Source organism: Scomber japonicus, chromosome 13, assembly GCF_027409825.1.
Source record: "Scomber japonicus isolate fScoJap1 chromosome 13, fScoJap1.pri, whole genome shotgun sequence".
NCBI classification, from domain to species: Eukaryota; Metazoa; Chordata; class Actinopteri; order Scombriformes; family Scombridae; genus Scomber; species Scomber japonicus.
Window position 1 is genome coordinate 15,625,689 of NC_070590.1, and position 15,782 is coordinate 15,641,470.

The 15,782-nt window shown below is 37.8% G+C and overlaps 1 protein-coding gene across 1 annotated transcript; it reads left to right on the forward strand.

Annotated features, from left to right (window-relative positions):
* The first annotated feature begins 3,921 nt into the window (after positions 1 to 3,921).
* LOC128371642 (calpain-5-like) lies at positions 3,922 to 13,960 on the forward strand. The gene is made up of 13 exons (XM_053332008.1): positions 3,922 to 4,001; positions 6,001 to 6,189; positions 6,466 to 6,597; positions 7,393 to 7,601; positions 8,018 to 8,210; positions 8,313 to 8,503; positions 9,104 to 9,181; positions 9,268 to 9,463; positions 9,560 to 9,682; positions 11,624 to 11,826; positions 12,643 to 12,764; positions 12,860 to 12,996; positions 13,759 to 13,960. The coding sequence occupies exons 2-13, from the start codon at positions 6,025 to 6,027 to the stop codon at positions 13,939 to 13,941; spliced, it is 1,932 nt and encodes a 643-aa protein (XP_053187983.1). The 5' UTR covers positions 3,922 to 4,001; positions 6,001 to 6,024; the 3' UTR covers positions 13,942 to 13,960.
* Positions 13,961 to 15,782: the final 1,822 nt, after the last annotated feature.

Below are 15,782 nucleotides of genomic sequence, written 5' to 3' on the forward strand. Positions count from 1 at the left end.
GCAAACAAGTTCAAATCATGACTTAAAGTATATACAGTTTGTAAGCTGCATATAGAGCCAAATACTTGTGTGGCCCAGGTTTAAATAATTGATAAAAACACGGATCCATGCTTGTTGTTCACTTACACATTTGTGTTCACTGCTTTCACAGCTGCTAAACAATTTCTACATGTATACTGTCTAAAATCACACATTCACATACACAACATATAACAGTCTAGATGATAAGTGGGTCTTAGTTCAGAACAAAATCCATGCATTCATTAATGATGAGCACCTATAACCATATCTCTAGTGATGCAGTGATATTTCTGGAGCATAACTTCAAAGTTTAATGTTGTGTTGAGCCAGAGAAAAGCTCCCTCTGATCAAACATGAGGCTGGATCTGACATCTTGAAGTTTAAATAAGACTACATATAAATAAGAGTACACTGTAGTTCTGGCGACCTCTATTGCAGAACTCAAGTAAGGACATACATATGTTGCTTTTCCACACAGAGACACTGGCTACCTTTATGAATGCCCTGCCATCTACTGGCTAGAACGTACACATGTGTAATTTGGCGTTTCACATCTGAGTTGAGTTGGAGATCCTCAACTGCATCCTGCCCAAATAAATAAATGAAGGAAAGCAATGAATGCTGTTATCAGTCACTATCTCATACAATACATGCATCACAACAATATTTTTTCATGTTTCAAAACATTTACATCTTTTTTTCTGGAGTTTGTCCACAGGGTGGCACTAGAGGTAGAAACAAGAGGTCATTCAAATCTCTGGAGGCATAATTGTATTTTGGAAATTGTATTATCATTTTATGATAAAGTATGTGTATCAAAATTGAAAAGCTTCATCCTCTGGGGAGAATGAATGCACTCATATAAATCTTACTTCAAAATATGAACTATGTCTTGTGGGCAAGTAGAGTTCAGCAAAAACATTACGGTTCGCCCTCAGGGATTTGTGAATGTCTGCATTTTTATTGAAGTCTGGCCAATAGAAAACAAAATATTTTTGCAGTGGACTAAATTGTTGGCAGGACACAACAAATGACTGATATTTTCAGGCCCTTTAGGGTGAGCCAATAAACTTTATCTGCTTTGTAGTAAATGGCCAAATATTAGGGAGATCATATCAATCTGATCATTTAAAATTTTGAATAATTTCAGTTGTTCACAATTACCTCTGCCAAGCAGTGGAAATACTGATTACCTCCACTTTTTCAAACTATTACTGGGGTATTTTTTAATGCCTTCAGTGAGCCAACAGCAGAGATAACAGGAAACAAGAAGAAAGAGAAAAGAGGAATGCTTTGCAATTAAGTTCACCAGCAAGACAAGTAGCCACAGATGTTCTGGTTCATGGTCAGACCTTTAATGACAGGTTCACAATTTTTAAAATCTGAACATTGATACAGGTTCTTCTTCCTGTAATTATTCCTTCTGTTCATACTGGCCATTTAAAGACTCCTCCTTAAAGAGCAACTCCATCCATCCCAACATATGTATGCAACAGAGAACTTGAGGGCAACAACTGTTGGGAGTGTGAGCTTGTATTGTGCGACCCAGGGGGTCAGGAGACAATGACTGACCACTGTTCAGTGTAGCAGGAATAGCTGGGGCCAGTGACAAATAAGGGTTGGCAAGATGAGAAATTCAAAAATGTGTTTAAAGCAGCATCTGGTTTGTTAAAATGTACAGTATATGTTGTATTTTTGTTGGTTTTATGTTATTTGAAATGCCATTTGCAACATAACTAACAAAATTAGCATCATAAGCTACTGATATTTGTCCTACTACAAAATTGTCCTCTAACAGAAAGGCTTTTAATAGGACTCAAATGGTGTCAGCAGTTATACGATTTTGACATTTCATTTTAAAATCAAATTTGACACCTGCACGTGGATTTGGTCTCAGTATCTGAAATGTAATTCTTAAAGTAAATATTACTTTGAATTAATTCTAATGCATTAACAATGTTTTTCTAGGGTTACACTATGGGACATATAAACTGAGCAAATCTGAAGTCCAAAAAACGTCAGTTAATGAGAAATTGTAAAGGCTTCTAACCTTGTCAGGCAGCAGTTGTGATCATCAAGGGTTCTCCTCTGTAAAACCACTTCCTGTTATATGGCCTTCTTCACAATATTAAAAAAATGGTGGTTACACTTTGAGACATTTCATGTGGTTCACTTGACTTGACATGATTCCCCAAATTATATTTAATATTTAGAACAATTGTATTCCATTAACCTTTACTTAATATAAAAATGTGATCATATAAGATAAAGCCAATACAGTTGATATGGAGACTGTAAGCATTTTTAAGCCAGTGTAATTTTAGGGTTCAAGTTTTGATGGTTACACCATTAGGACATTTTTGCCATAATCCTCTAATGTATTCTCTCCAAATGGATTAAAAGCAGAAATGTTATACTCCGTCCACAAGTAAAGAATGTTATTATTATTTTCACATTTTAACCCCTTTAGATTGAACTAAATCACATGGAAACAAAAAAAGTAGTGTCACTTCATTGACCCAGCTATGTAGCTCTGGCTGGTAATTCATACTTCATATACTAATATATGAAATAGACCTCAGAGTCCTGCCTGTTGCATCGTGATCAGGGATGGAAGGAGACCAGTTGATCAGAATTTTATCAAAAAAGCTCATTTTGATTAGAAAAAGTAGATTTTGTACACAATATGTGTAATATAAGTTCCCCCTTTAATGTGCTGCCATTCATATCCACAGTCCTTGTTCTGTGTAAAAATGTATTCAATGTTTATCTTAAGCTCATATGAGGCTTCAACAGTCCAAGTTAATCAAATCAAAGGAAACTTAGTTACAGTTTATTTAGTCCAAAAGTCCCTCTTTCTATAACTCTCCTTCCACAGCAGCTCCACAGGGAAACGCTGTTCATGAAACAAAAAGAGGAAATTTTACACTAAAAGACTGTAAATGTGGAAGATATGAGCCTGATTGGATTAACTCAGTCTTCTGAAGCTTCATATGAGCTTCAGATAAAATACTGAATACATTTTTGTACAGAAGGAGGTCTGATGATTTTGCCCCTTATCAATTACATTGAAAGTGCATTGTAGAGCTGTCTTCGTTTTAGGTGTTTAAGGTGTCAGACACTTTGTGGGGAGATATTTTTTCCCCTCTCGGCAATATCATTTTCTTTTCTCATATCACTGCAGATCCAAATGGTTTACTTTTAATTTAGAAACTTCTTCAGTTACTGCTTCAGCCTGTCTACTTAGATGGATTCACGTTATTACTGTTGGCTCCCTGCAAACATTCTTCGCCAGCTGCCTCTTTTGCCCTCACTTTTAAAGCTGGGATTATCCACACAAGATTTTTGTCTGTCTGATGGAGTCAAGCTGCTTCTTATGCTCCTTCTAAAGCTAAACCCACAGCATAGAGCGCCTGCCAGTTTGTCTTATTACCACAGTTCACTTACAGTGTGAAGACTTTTGGCATTTTTAGTCTTGTTTATCAACAGAATTAAAATTTTGCTGACCTCTAGCTAACTGGATTTTTTTTTCTTCTTCTTGGTGTTGCAAAACAAAACACAGTCTCACAGTACATGGGATTACTGTAACATTACATGCTAAATTTTTTTGTGGTTTTTGTACCAAATACGACAAGTTTTTGCTTGTTGCACCTATGAGTGGTGGGAGTGAATGTTTCAGTCTCTCTTTCCCTCTCTTGTTGTAATCACCATATCAGCCTTTACTTAACACCTCCTGCTGCAGAGAGGTGCTTGTCAGACCAGTTTTCAGGCAGTGTTTGTGTGCAATTTGTTGAGTCAATCCTTCTGACAAGTTAAAGCAACAGAAACTGGATTTGAGCCTGTGTAGCAGACACAGTTGTTTTAAGGAAAGGACACTGTGGCACCAATGTGGGAATAATTTTACCACTTTTCACAGGAGTTTAACTGGACTTTAAATGTGTTTGATCTCAACTCTGTAAGGATACGACAGCTCATCACAGGTGATTATTGCATTTTTCTTTTTCTTTTCTTTTTTCTTTTATTTGAACAGGGACAGTGTGCAATAAAACATTAACCCGGTATAAAACAAGGAGAGATGCATTGCACCAGGTTTTAGCAAGTTGCTATTTTTCACCGTAGTCCCTGGGCAGGTTTAAGTACTACAAGCTTACACTTTGTTTCTTGTTATCAGTCTTTCTATTCTTAGTCGTCAGCCTTGTTTCATACATACACCTTCAGCTTCTTTCTTACCCACTATGACTCATGCTGATTTGTTAGCAAGTCTTCATGTAATGTTTTACATGTTTCTTTCTGTGGCCATTCAAGTTTTTATAAATGTTTTTTCTTCGCTACAACCCATGATTCAAGTTAATACAAACCTTCTCTTAAAAGATGTGAAATGCTGGATGCATCCTGATGATGTCTATTATCTTAAAGATCTTGATTTGACATCACAGAAAGTAACGACAACTACCGTGTACCAGCATGTATGATGGAAACGTCTGGAATGTGAACTGCTCTTACATAGTATGTGACTAAACACAGAATTTAAATCTAAGTAAACTTTGTACAGACCTACGCTACTCTTATGGTCCACTAAAGAACACAAAATCACCAACCAAAAATAACCTGCCTGACCACATTAGCCAGGAACCCTCGCAGATAACACTCACACACAATTATAAGCCCACACAGACACAGAGTCTCTGTCTAACCAGAGCCACATACTGTAGTGACTCATGTTCTCAGTAAAATAAGGTGGCATCTTAAGGTAATTGTATCTCTTTATTCCTTATGACACATTCTAGAGTGAAACAGTAATGGGAGGTAATACAATCTGATAGAGAGTACACAGCCCGGGTGTGGCTCTGACAATTCACAAGCATACATAGGTATGTGGGAGGGTATAACAGGCAGCGACAACACCTGAAACTTCCCTATTGTGTGCTGTCGCTGTCTGAGAGGTGTAGTGGGTTTTCTTTGGTTCGTTTTCTCGGTATGTCTCTTCTCTCCTCAAGTCTATGGAGATTTTTCAAATTGAATAAGTTTAATTCCACCAAATGTTTCAGAGCTTTTCAGGTTCACGTTCCAGACATTTAAGCTTTTCTGCCAGCCCAGTCTGGTTTATACTGCTCTCTCTCTACAGTATGGATGTATCTTCAAAGCAATTATAGAGCTTGTTTTTTTGTTTTGTATGGAAGAAAACATGTCTCTTGGGTCTCTTGTAAAGAACAAATATGATCAAGTTAGATGTTATGCTCACAGTAAATTTAATTCCGTGTGCTACACTGTGTTATTGCTGGCAATCTTAAAATATCAAAATGCTTCAATGGATATGCATATTGGCCAATATTGTCCCGCTGCAGCCATGAAGGGTCTGTATGAAGAGGCAAAAAGGTCAAGAGTTAAAATATCAACCTTTCCCAGAGAATACAGCTGTGTTATTCATCCCTTCTCCTGCCTTCTCCTGGTAAACAATGTTATTCCTACAATACTTGACAGTTTACGTCAAAATTAGCCCATGAGTATTAATAGCATAAAGTGGCAACTTTTGCAGCCTCTTATTAATGTGTATATTCTGTCAATCTTGAAGGATGAAAAAGTAGAATTTAAAAGACATGTAAGAATCTTTAGAAATCTAGGGAATATAAATCATGTAAACCAAATGACATATTCCATTTAAACAACATCACAACCAAATTTTCGGGGAAAAAAAAGTTTACTTTATGATGAAATGCTGAAAATAACATTTTGTATCTTACCACAGAAGCACTGACTCATCAATAGACCCAGACTGTCCAGGGGGACTTATGTTCACAGGCAAATGTGCTGTTTATCTGGGAATTAAGTAGTGCAGAGATCTAAAAATTACATTTCAGTGGGCAGGCCTTGCCAAAAAATGCAGTGTCAGAGGTTAGAGGGAGATCCATCCCACGCAACACACTATTGAACGCATTATTTAAAGTCACAAAACGTCTGGTGTCTGTCATCCATTTGCAGCAAGGAAGCTTCATCATCTGGACCATGTTCTCCTCTGCAGTCCCGTACAAAAATCAGCACTACGCTGACCTGAAGAGGGAATGTATCAAGGACAAGACAATGTTTGAGGATCCAGAGTTTCCAGCCATCAATGCATCGCTGTATTTTAGCAAACCATTGCCTGGTACTGTGCAGTGGAAACGACCAGGGGTGAGTGGCAATGGTGTTAGTGGTCCACAACCCAGACATTTCCTTGAAATGTTGGATAAAGGATCCACAAAACAGAGACTTAATGTACAGGATTCCATGCAGACGTAGATGTTTTTTTTAAATAATGGATGAAATGTATAACAAAGTCATAGGTTATATTGGTTATATGGACTGTTAAACTGAAAAAGCCCCAGACAAAAGTTAATTGATAACCTAACTAGAATCTACCAAAAACTGTGAAAAGTCTCCCCAAGGTCATGAACCTTTGTGTTGTAGGAGATGTGCAATGAGCCCCATCTGTTTGTGGAGGGAATCAGCTCCCATGACCTGAACCAGGGAAGCGTGGGTAACTGTTGGTTTGTTGCTGCCTGCTCTTGTTTGGCTTTGAAGCCAAACCTCTGGAAGAAGGTAAGTAAAGGTGGTCTTCTCACTCTAAATGTTTGCAGCTGTGGGGCTGGTGTATATTGTGTATTAAGTCGCACAGAGGACTGATAGCATACTGCACACTGTGATTAAATAAACTATGTGAGCAACTGACACAAAGTCTCAAATCAGAGTAGCATAGGAATTCACCTGAAGGAGTTTTCCCAGAGTAAATATGTAGTACATTCATATGAATGTAACATAAGTGATAGAATGACTTCTGAAACAAAGTGATAACCTAAAAAACATTTTATATCGAGGACAGTCTAGAAAGGGAGAGCAAATTGAGCACAGTGTGATGGAGGAGGAAATGAAGAATGTGGGAATGGAGAATGAATTGTGAAATACTAGCCGTTAATTAAAGTCAGAAGTACTGCAGTAAGTACTTGAGACACTACATGATGAAATGTGAGATTTCAGTGTCAAAATACAAAATGGTTAAAGCCAGAGAAGATATCTCCAGCAACATTTCATCCTGGAGACTGGCTTGCCATACAGCAACAGGACACATTCATGAAAATGTGGAGAAAATGGATATAATATATAATATTATATTTTAATGAATTTAATATCACTTTGAAAAGTGAGATTCTTCTAGTTCACAATACTGTATAATACTAGATATCGAATTAGAATTTGAATAGGTTTTTATTAATTGTCTTTACTGTGACCATTTACAGTCATGGCGCTGATATGACTGCTGACAGCTTTGTTAGAACTACATTTATCCATTTTCATTATCTGAATTTCATTGCATTGTATGTATGCGTGTGTTTCCAGGTTATTCCTGACTGGAAGGAACAGGAGTGGGATCCCAAACACCCGGAAAACTATGCAGGAATTTTCCACTTTCAGTTCTGGTTGTTTGGGGAGTGGGTGGACGTGGTGGTGGACGACCGGCTTCCTACAATCAACGGAGAGCTCATTTACTGTCACTCAAAAAACAACAATGAATTTTGGAGTGCTCTGCTGGAGAAGGCCTACGCCAAGTCAGTAAAGCTGCAGAAATTGAGTTTTTTTAAACTTAATTATAGTTGATATTACTTTAAAAATCATAACAATATCATATATAATTAATAATAAGCATTATGTATACTGTAAATTACAACAAAAACACCAAATCCTGCTCCTTATTCTACTACTACTAGAATTACTACTTATACTACCAAACTTTATAATATATTTGCAATAAATAGTATAACAAAACAACTATTTCTGTCCTCTATATTGTACAAAGTATTCAAAAATGTTGAAATTATGTGTTGTTTCATGTATTATTGTATATTGTTGCAGAATTGTACAGTATATTGATACATGTCCACTCTAATGTTCAGCTGTACTTTAAATCTAATATATTTTAATATTTCTGTAACGAAATGTGCAATTCCCCTGCTCCTCTGCTCAGGCTGTCTGGCTGCTATCAGTCTCTGGAGGGGGGAAACACTGGTGATGCTGTGGTGGATTTCAGTGGAGCTGTGGCAGAAGCCATCAACCTGGAGGCAGAAGCTTACTATAAGGACCAGAAAAGACAAGACCGGCTCTTTGAGGATCTACTAAAGGTCTACGACCGTGACGGAATCATTAGCTGCTCCATTAGGGTCTGTGCTGTGTATGAATGTTTGCATTTTTATTTCTTATATTTCAGATAAACTGTCCACAGTGTGTATTTATTTATCTATGATATCATTCGATGTCATCAGGCAGAGCCTCATGAAATTGAGAACAGAATGGCAAACGGGCTTGTGAAAGGCCATGCATACTCAGTGACAGCAGTGAAGAAAGTGCGCCTGGGCCACGGACTGCTGGCTTACTTCAAGAATGAAACCATCCCCCTCATCCGCATGAGGAATCCCTGGGGCAAGACTGAGTGGAATGGAGCCTGGAGTGACAGGTGAGATTTATTTCATTTACCTCCGCCCAAAACGTATCCAAAGGTCTGCTGCTGATTTAAAATGTGTCTGTAAAAAGTTTATAGTTTGCTTCCTTGTGGAGAACAAAGGCTGCATTCAGTTTGGATTCAGTGGAATCCAGCATTGACCAGTTTTTTCAAATGCTCAAAGGTAGGCAAAAAATACCTTAAGTAACTTCTCAGAACATTCCAGTAGCATAATTCACAGGAATCAAAACTTCTGAGGTGTGCAAAACAATGTACGCTTCTCCTCACAAGCTGGTTGGAGAAGTGAGACAGAAGCAGATTGTTAAACCATATTTTAGTTTAAATATGAGTATTTGGAACATGGATGGACAGTAGAAGAACATTCGGAAAGTTTCTACCAATGTTTAGATCTTTTTTCCTGTCATGTCATCTTGTCAGTAGTGAAATAAATTGTATTTGCTGTGAAACCTCTTTGTGAAGAAGCACACATTTCTTATAGTCACATCTCAAGCCCACCACAGCTGAGTGTTTAACATTCCACTTTTGAAACAGTTCATCTGTAACTAGAATTCATAATCACTTTACCTATTTTCATTTGCTTTGCTTGCTTGTCAGCTCCGAGGAGTGGTCAAAGGTTGGTGACACAGAAAGGGGCAACCTCGGCATCACAGTGGAGGATGATGGGGAGTTCTGGTGAGTTCAAACAGCTACTCCAATCCTCTAGAGGTTTATGTTCTCCTTCAGACTGTAATGATGCATTTTCGGTTTATAATCCACAGGATGTCGTTCACAGACTGGTGCAAGTTCTTTACAGACGCAGATGTTTGCCGTATCATTAATACTTCCCTTTTAAGTATTCATAAGACATGGGATGAGGTTATGCACTTTGGGAGCTGGACCAAAAATGCAGACCCTTTTTTAAACCGCTGTGGTGGCTGTGCTAACCACAAGCAGACTTTCCTGCAGAACCCTCAGGTACTGAGCATATGCAATATGGACTCTCACCTCAAATAAACTGTGTTCATGCACATGTAAACATGTATATTAATTCCTTTTCCAATTCTTTTTCAGTACTTGTTTGATGTCACAAAGGAAGTTGATGAGGTCCTGATCTCTTTGCAGCAGAGAGACATGAAGATTCACAGACGAACTGGTCAAGGAGAAAATTTAACTATTGGCTTCAATGTCTTTAAGGTAAAATGTAATTATCTTCCACTGTAATGGAAGATGGAAAAGATGATTTATTCATTATTGTGTGTTGCATGATAGACACCAAAAGTTGTATATAGCAGAGAGGATTTGTAAAATGTTTTGAAATGTTGCACAGAGTTCAGGGTGAGTCTGACAAGACATGAGTTCATTACAGAGGAAATGGAGTTTGTCTGGGATGTGAAGGCTAGTCAAAGGTCAGTTTATTTTGTGGGAAAACAGGGTCAGTTCATTACATTCTGGCTTTCACTTTGTTCAAAGAATTTGGCTTCCTTTAACTTTTCTGCTCATTTGTTGAACAAACAGTGAAATGTTGTTAGGTGTTTTCAGTGACAGGCAGACATTACATGATAGGTTTATCAGAACCAAAACAAACCATTTCAACAAGATGCTAAATTATACATGATTAGACATGAAGAATGTTAATACTTTGGCTGATTGTTTCAAGCTGAAATACACAATGTGGTGACCATTACTATGAAACTCTCAGTAAGGTGCAGAGTGTTCAGCAGCTTGTGTTCTTCTGTAATTGAGTAGGACACTAAGAATAAATGGAAAGATTTCAGATCATTATTCTATAAATTCTGTACCAATATATTTAATAAGAATGCATTATGGGCATATTGATGGTTGTGAGTCAAAAAACACATTTACTGGCATTTACTGAATTACTATACTGTAAATATGAGAAACCTAAAGAATTCTGATAGCACTGTAAAGTTTATAAACACATCTGTACAGCTGAGTAATGTGTTTCACTAGAAATGAACCGAAATATATTTTATCTTACATGCTACAATTAGATTGTCACATTCAAATAAGGCTTTGTAACCATATGTGGCAAAACTGACATCACATTTCCAGTAATGTGATTTAGTACTTGCTTGTTAGAGATCTGGCACAAGATGATACACACACACACACACACACACACACACACACACACACACACACTATACTAACAGAAGTGCTGCCGAAGCGACAGGTTCTGGAAACTATAAAAGCTTATGCTACAAGGAGTGCATGTTTGAAAAAAAGAGCTTCCTTGTATAGTACAAGCGGCCTGTTGAACTGCTTCAGTATGAGCCTGTAAAGTTAACCTGCATTTAATCCTTGTCATCTATAGTCATCATGCAAGTGATGTTTCCTCCTCTTTCATTTGACAGATTGCAGACACCAAGTCCAGATTCTCTCTTAAGTCACCAGCCATGATACTCACTTTACTTTTTTCAGTTTGAGAGGTGTATCAGCAATAAAATCACTTTTAGTCATACGTGTTTTATCAAATTGCCAGGTACAAGTCTTTCAATCAAAATACAAAGGATTAAATATATGTGTTGCATTTGCGAAGCTGGAGGACTATGATTGTTCTGTTAACCTTGAACTGGCTATTAACTGCTCAAGCAAGAAGGACATGCAGCACAATCCTGCAGAGGGTCCAGCAGGAGGTGTTTTCACTCAACTGACACACTGCTCATTTTACCAGTGAAAAGGATATTATTATACGTATATTATTCTGCATGCTCAATGACACTGTACCACTTACTGTATTTAAGTTGTATTCCCTATTCTGCCACCAGGAGGCAAAAGTATCTGTTATGCAGCAAATTGTAAATTATTCATACTCTACTTATTAAACCCTTCACCATTTGCCTGTGGACTGTATTATATGACTGAAAATTGTGCTTTCTTGCACCAATCACACCAGTGAATAGACTTTATGTTGGGCAAATTAAACAAAAATTTCACAAGTGCTTATTTGAGGCATCAGTTGGCTTGTGAAGGTCAAAAAAGTAACCTTTGAGTTATATAATGAGCAGTAGTAACATGCACAAAACTAAACTTTATCCCTAATGTGGTATGACAGTGAGTCAGTTATTGTACTCTAATAGATAAAACCAAAATGTTTTTTGTTTTTTCCCCCAGGTGGAACTAAACAGGAAGTATCGGATGCATGACATCCTGACCCAACAGTGTGTGGTGACGTCCACCTACATCAATGCCCGCACAGTGTTCATGAGAAGCATGCTGCCGCAGGGCCGCTACGTCATCATCCCCACCACCTTCAGGCCTCAGACACTTGGGGATTTCATGATCCGGATTTTCACTGATGTGGACTCAGACTGCAGGTACGGCTGGAGGTGTGATGTCACACCAGTGAGTTGAGTCAGCATATAAGTCAAGTCAAGTCAAGTCAGTTTGATTTGAATGGCCAAATATCACAAATCACAAATTTGCAGCAGCAAAACAATATCCTCAGCCCTTAGATCTCCCTAAAAACCCCTTTAATGGAAAGAAAAATGGAAGAAACCTCAGCAAGAGCAACAGAGAAGGGATTGACATGCAACAGATGTGTGTACAGATTAGAAAACAAATTACAGAATACAGCATTGAACAGGATAACAAATTTGTAATACATAATTTGTAATACAATACAGCAGTTTGGCCTTGTTCCCATATTGGCAGCCAGATGTAATGTTCACATATCTGGTAATTATCAGGTCTGAAAAGACACTTGAGGGAAAGCGATAATATGTCTGTTCTTAGACTGTTCTCTTTAGACACTGATAGATGGATGATATCCAAGAAAAACACACAAACTTTTTGGAGAAAGGAGTATAGTATAAAATTTGATTTACTCATGGTGTTATTGATGTTTTTTTGTTATTATTAAATCAGTTATGAGGTAACATCCTCCTTGCTCTGCTTTTCTTGGCCATACATTTTGTTTTTGCCAGATTTAGTTTTGTTTCTGACATTTTTGTTGGCAGACCTAAGCACAAAAGCAAATCATGTTTGCTCACATACAGATCATCCAAGGTGGCTCGTCAAGTCACACTGATATGTCTGTGAGACATTATTTCATTTATAGGCATATAGAGTTCCTAGATGTAGATCAGGACACCTACAGTATGAATTCCTTTAATTCCCCTTTACTCTCACAGGGCGTTGACAGAAGATAAGCCAAAGGTGAAGTGTTGGAGTTCATTCTTTGGATATCCACAAGTTGTGACTCATATTTACATCCATGGAGCGGAGGGCCTGGAGAACCAGGACAGTACAGGAGGTCAGAGAACTAGACTTTACTTCAAAAACCAACCAATCACCATGAAAAGTCTTCCACCAGTTTTCTGAGATGGATCTTCATCTGTTCTCATGCAGGTGCAGACCCATATGTCATCATATACTGTGAGGGCCAGTCAGTACAATCCACCATCAAGAAAGACACATTGGAACCAGAGTTTGCAACCAGCAGTGTTTTCTACAGGAAGAACCCCAGAAAGCCGATAACCGTGGAGGTAATATGGACACTTCTTTGCTTAGTGAATGGGAAACTCAGACTCAGAAAAACACTTGTTTTAAGCTCAAATATAATTTAGTATCATTTAGTTTATCTGTTATAACAGACATTCAGAAATACACTGTAATACTATCATTAAAAGTAGCTACCTAAGCTGCATCTGATGTGGTCGCTATTAAAGCAGATTTTAATTTTTAGTTTTTATATAAAAAACGTGATTGTGTGTTTTTTTTGTTTTTTCAAGTATAAAAATTCACTGCAAAGTAAATAAACCACTCTTTTAGTAAAACTAGTGTCAAAATCTTAATGGTAGTAGTTTAAATGGGGTGGCAAATTATTCAAAAAGATCACACAATTAAATATAGACTAACAATACAGCATATTCTGTTGAAAAATGTGGACATTGTTCATTCACAGTTACTCACTGTTTCTTTTGTAGTTTGATTTCTTTTACAGTTTTTATATTTAAAAAATATCTTGTCACTATAACCTGAAAAAATGACCGATTTTTAACAGATTTTTTTTCATGAAATAAAAAAGCTCACATATGAATAACTTGTGATCAACCAACAGATGTAACAGCAGCTTGTAATTGGCTGTAATTGGGAGCATACAACATAATTTCTGCCTGATGACACATCATGTCAGAGTCTGTCAAAGCCCCACAAATATTCTGCGGCCATTCTGTAACACATGACAGTAGCACTCCTACACGACTGTTTCAAACATCAAACATCCAAACGTCCTTATCTGCTTTCAGGTGTGGAACAGTAATGCAGTGAAGGACCAGTTCATGGGCCAAGTGGTGTTATCCGGGTCAGTGAAGGACACCACCGATCCTCAGAAGCTGCAGCTGAGGAAACGAGGTCGGCAGATGGCTGATGAGATGCCCGGTAGCATCAGTCTGAGGATCGCCACTTCTGCTCAGCTGACCAGCATTTGACCTCGCCACTGTCCTGAGAGAGAACTCAATCATTTTCAGTGCTGAAATATGTGGTCTTGTGAAAGTATTTGACATGCGCCATCATCAAAGCACCAAACCAGCAGTGGCTTGAACTGTTTTCTATCATTGTACTATCCATGTTTGTAGCTACACCAAGTATGATGACTTATTTGCAAAGATGAGAGATGAATAGGGCACTATTTTGGACAGTCTGAATGTCAATTATTAGTTAGTTAGTTATTTTTATCCAAATGTGCGATATTTTGAATGATCTTTTTTACTTTTTAAATCATTTTTGTATAACTTAAACAGTATTTTTATAGTTACATTTTACAGGTTTCTTGCTAAGATAACATTCCTTTGTTTAGCTGTTACAGTACACTATAGATATTGTGAGTGATATGGCAATAATTTATCATTCAAATCTTACCATATATTCATTATAACTATGGCCTATATTATCACCTCTACGCAGAAATCTGTACTTCATGAATGACACGGATTTCTTTAATGCATCCTCTATTGCTTTCCCCAGCTGCTTTATAACATCATGTTTTATCCTCATGATCATCAAGAAAATGCAAAACTCTGAATGATTATTCAACAATAAAATCACAGTAGCACTACAAGCATTGCCACAACTCTGGTTTTCTTCCTCTTTTTATTTCAGTCCAGTTCCCAAACTGCAATATTTTGTCGTTTTTTTTTTTTTTACACTCAAGACACAGCCATGCACAATTCAAAGTTCAAAAGGTCTATTGCTTCAACCACAATTAAAAATAGTTTATCCAAAACCTCATTTCCCCGTCACTCATTTGTCCTTTTTCAAAGATGGGGAAAAGCCTGCTGAGGTATGCCAGATGGATCAGCAGTTTTACAAAGCTAGACAATAATAAGAGTAATAATAATAATAATAATGATAATTTAAAAAGTAACATTTTTTGTCTTTGTTCCATTCTCTTGATAAACATTAATAGAGGAATTTTCACACCACGTGTACAGGTTTACACATTCAGAAGATAGGAATGTACAGGAGCAACCACAGAAAAGGGGCATGTCAGCGGTGTCTCTTGTCCCGAAATTCACCTTTGTGCTCATAGTTCAGACCTGTACATGGGGGCAGAGGCCCAAACGTCCAAAGGGCCGGTGAATTTTTGCATGAAGCTTCCTGACAGGCCACCTACACCTACCGCACACATACATACATGTACTAACACTCAGCAGTGGTACTCAGGACTGTGTGGGCCCGCACACAGAGTGCTGCATTCATCGGCTCTCTGTCCAGATGAAGGAGTGTCCAATAAAGCCCAAACAGGAGAGTTGGATCCAGGAGTGCAGAGACAGCGGTGTGTGTTTGTTTTTCTCTTTTTCAATTTCCAGGGTGCAAAACATTTATTGATACATACCGTAGAGCAACCTGAATTTTGTCATTTTAAGTTACATAATTCTGAAAAAGGAGGGGGGGGGGGGGTTCCCATCATATTTACATACATACATACATACCCTAACAATCTTAACCTATTTGAAGATGAGATACAGTGTATAGTGTGTTTTACATGCATGAAATCGGTTGCATCCTCCTGTCTAACATCACTCCTTCATCTTCTGTACATCTGCTGTACAATGGAGGTACAATATGACTAAGCAGCTACCCTGCACCTCAAAGTCAAGGTGGACAACATGAGTGAGGCATCTTCTAGCGCAGACTGAGGTAGCCCCCTAACATACACAAACATTCACACACACACACACACACACACACACACACACACACACACACACACACACACACACACACACACACACACTGAGGGATGCTACGTGGGAAATACCTAGACACA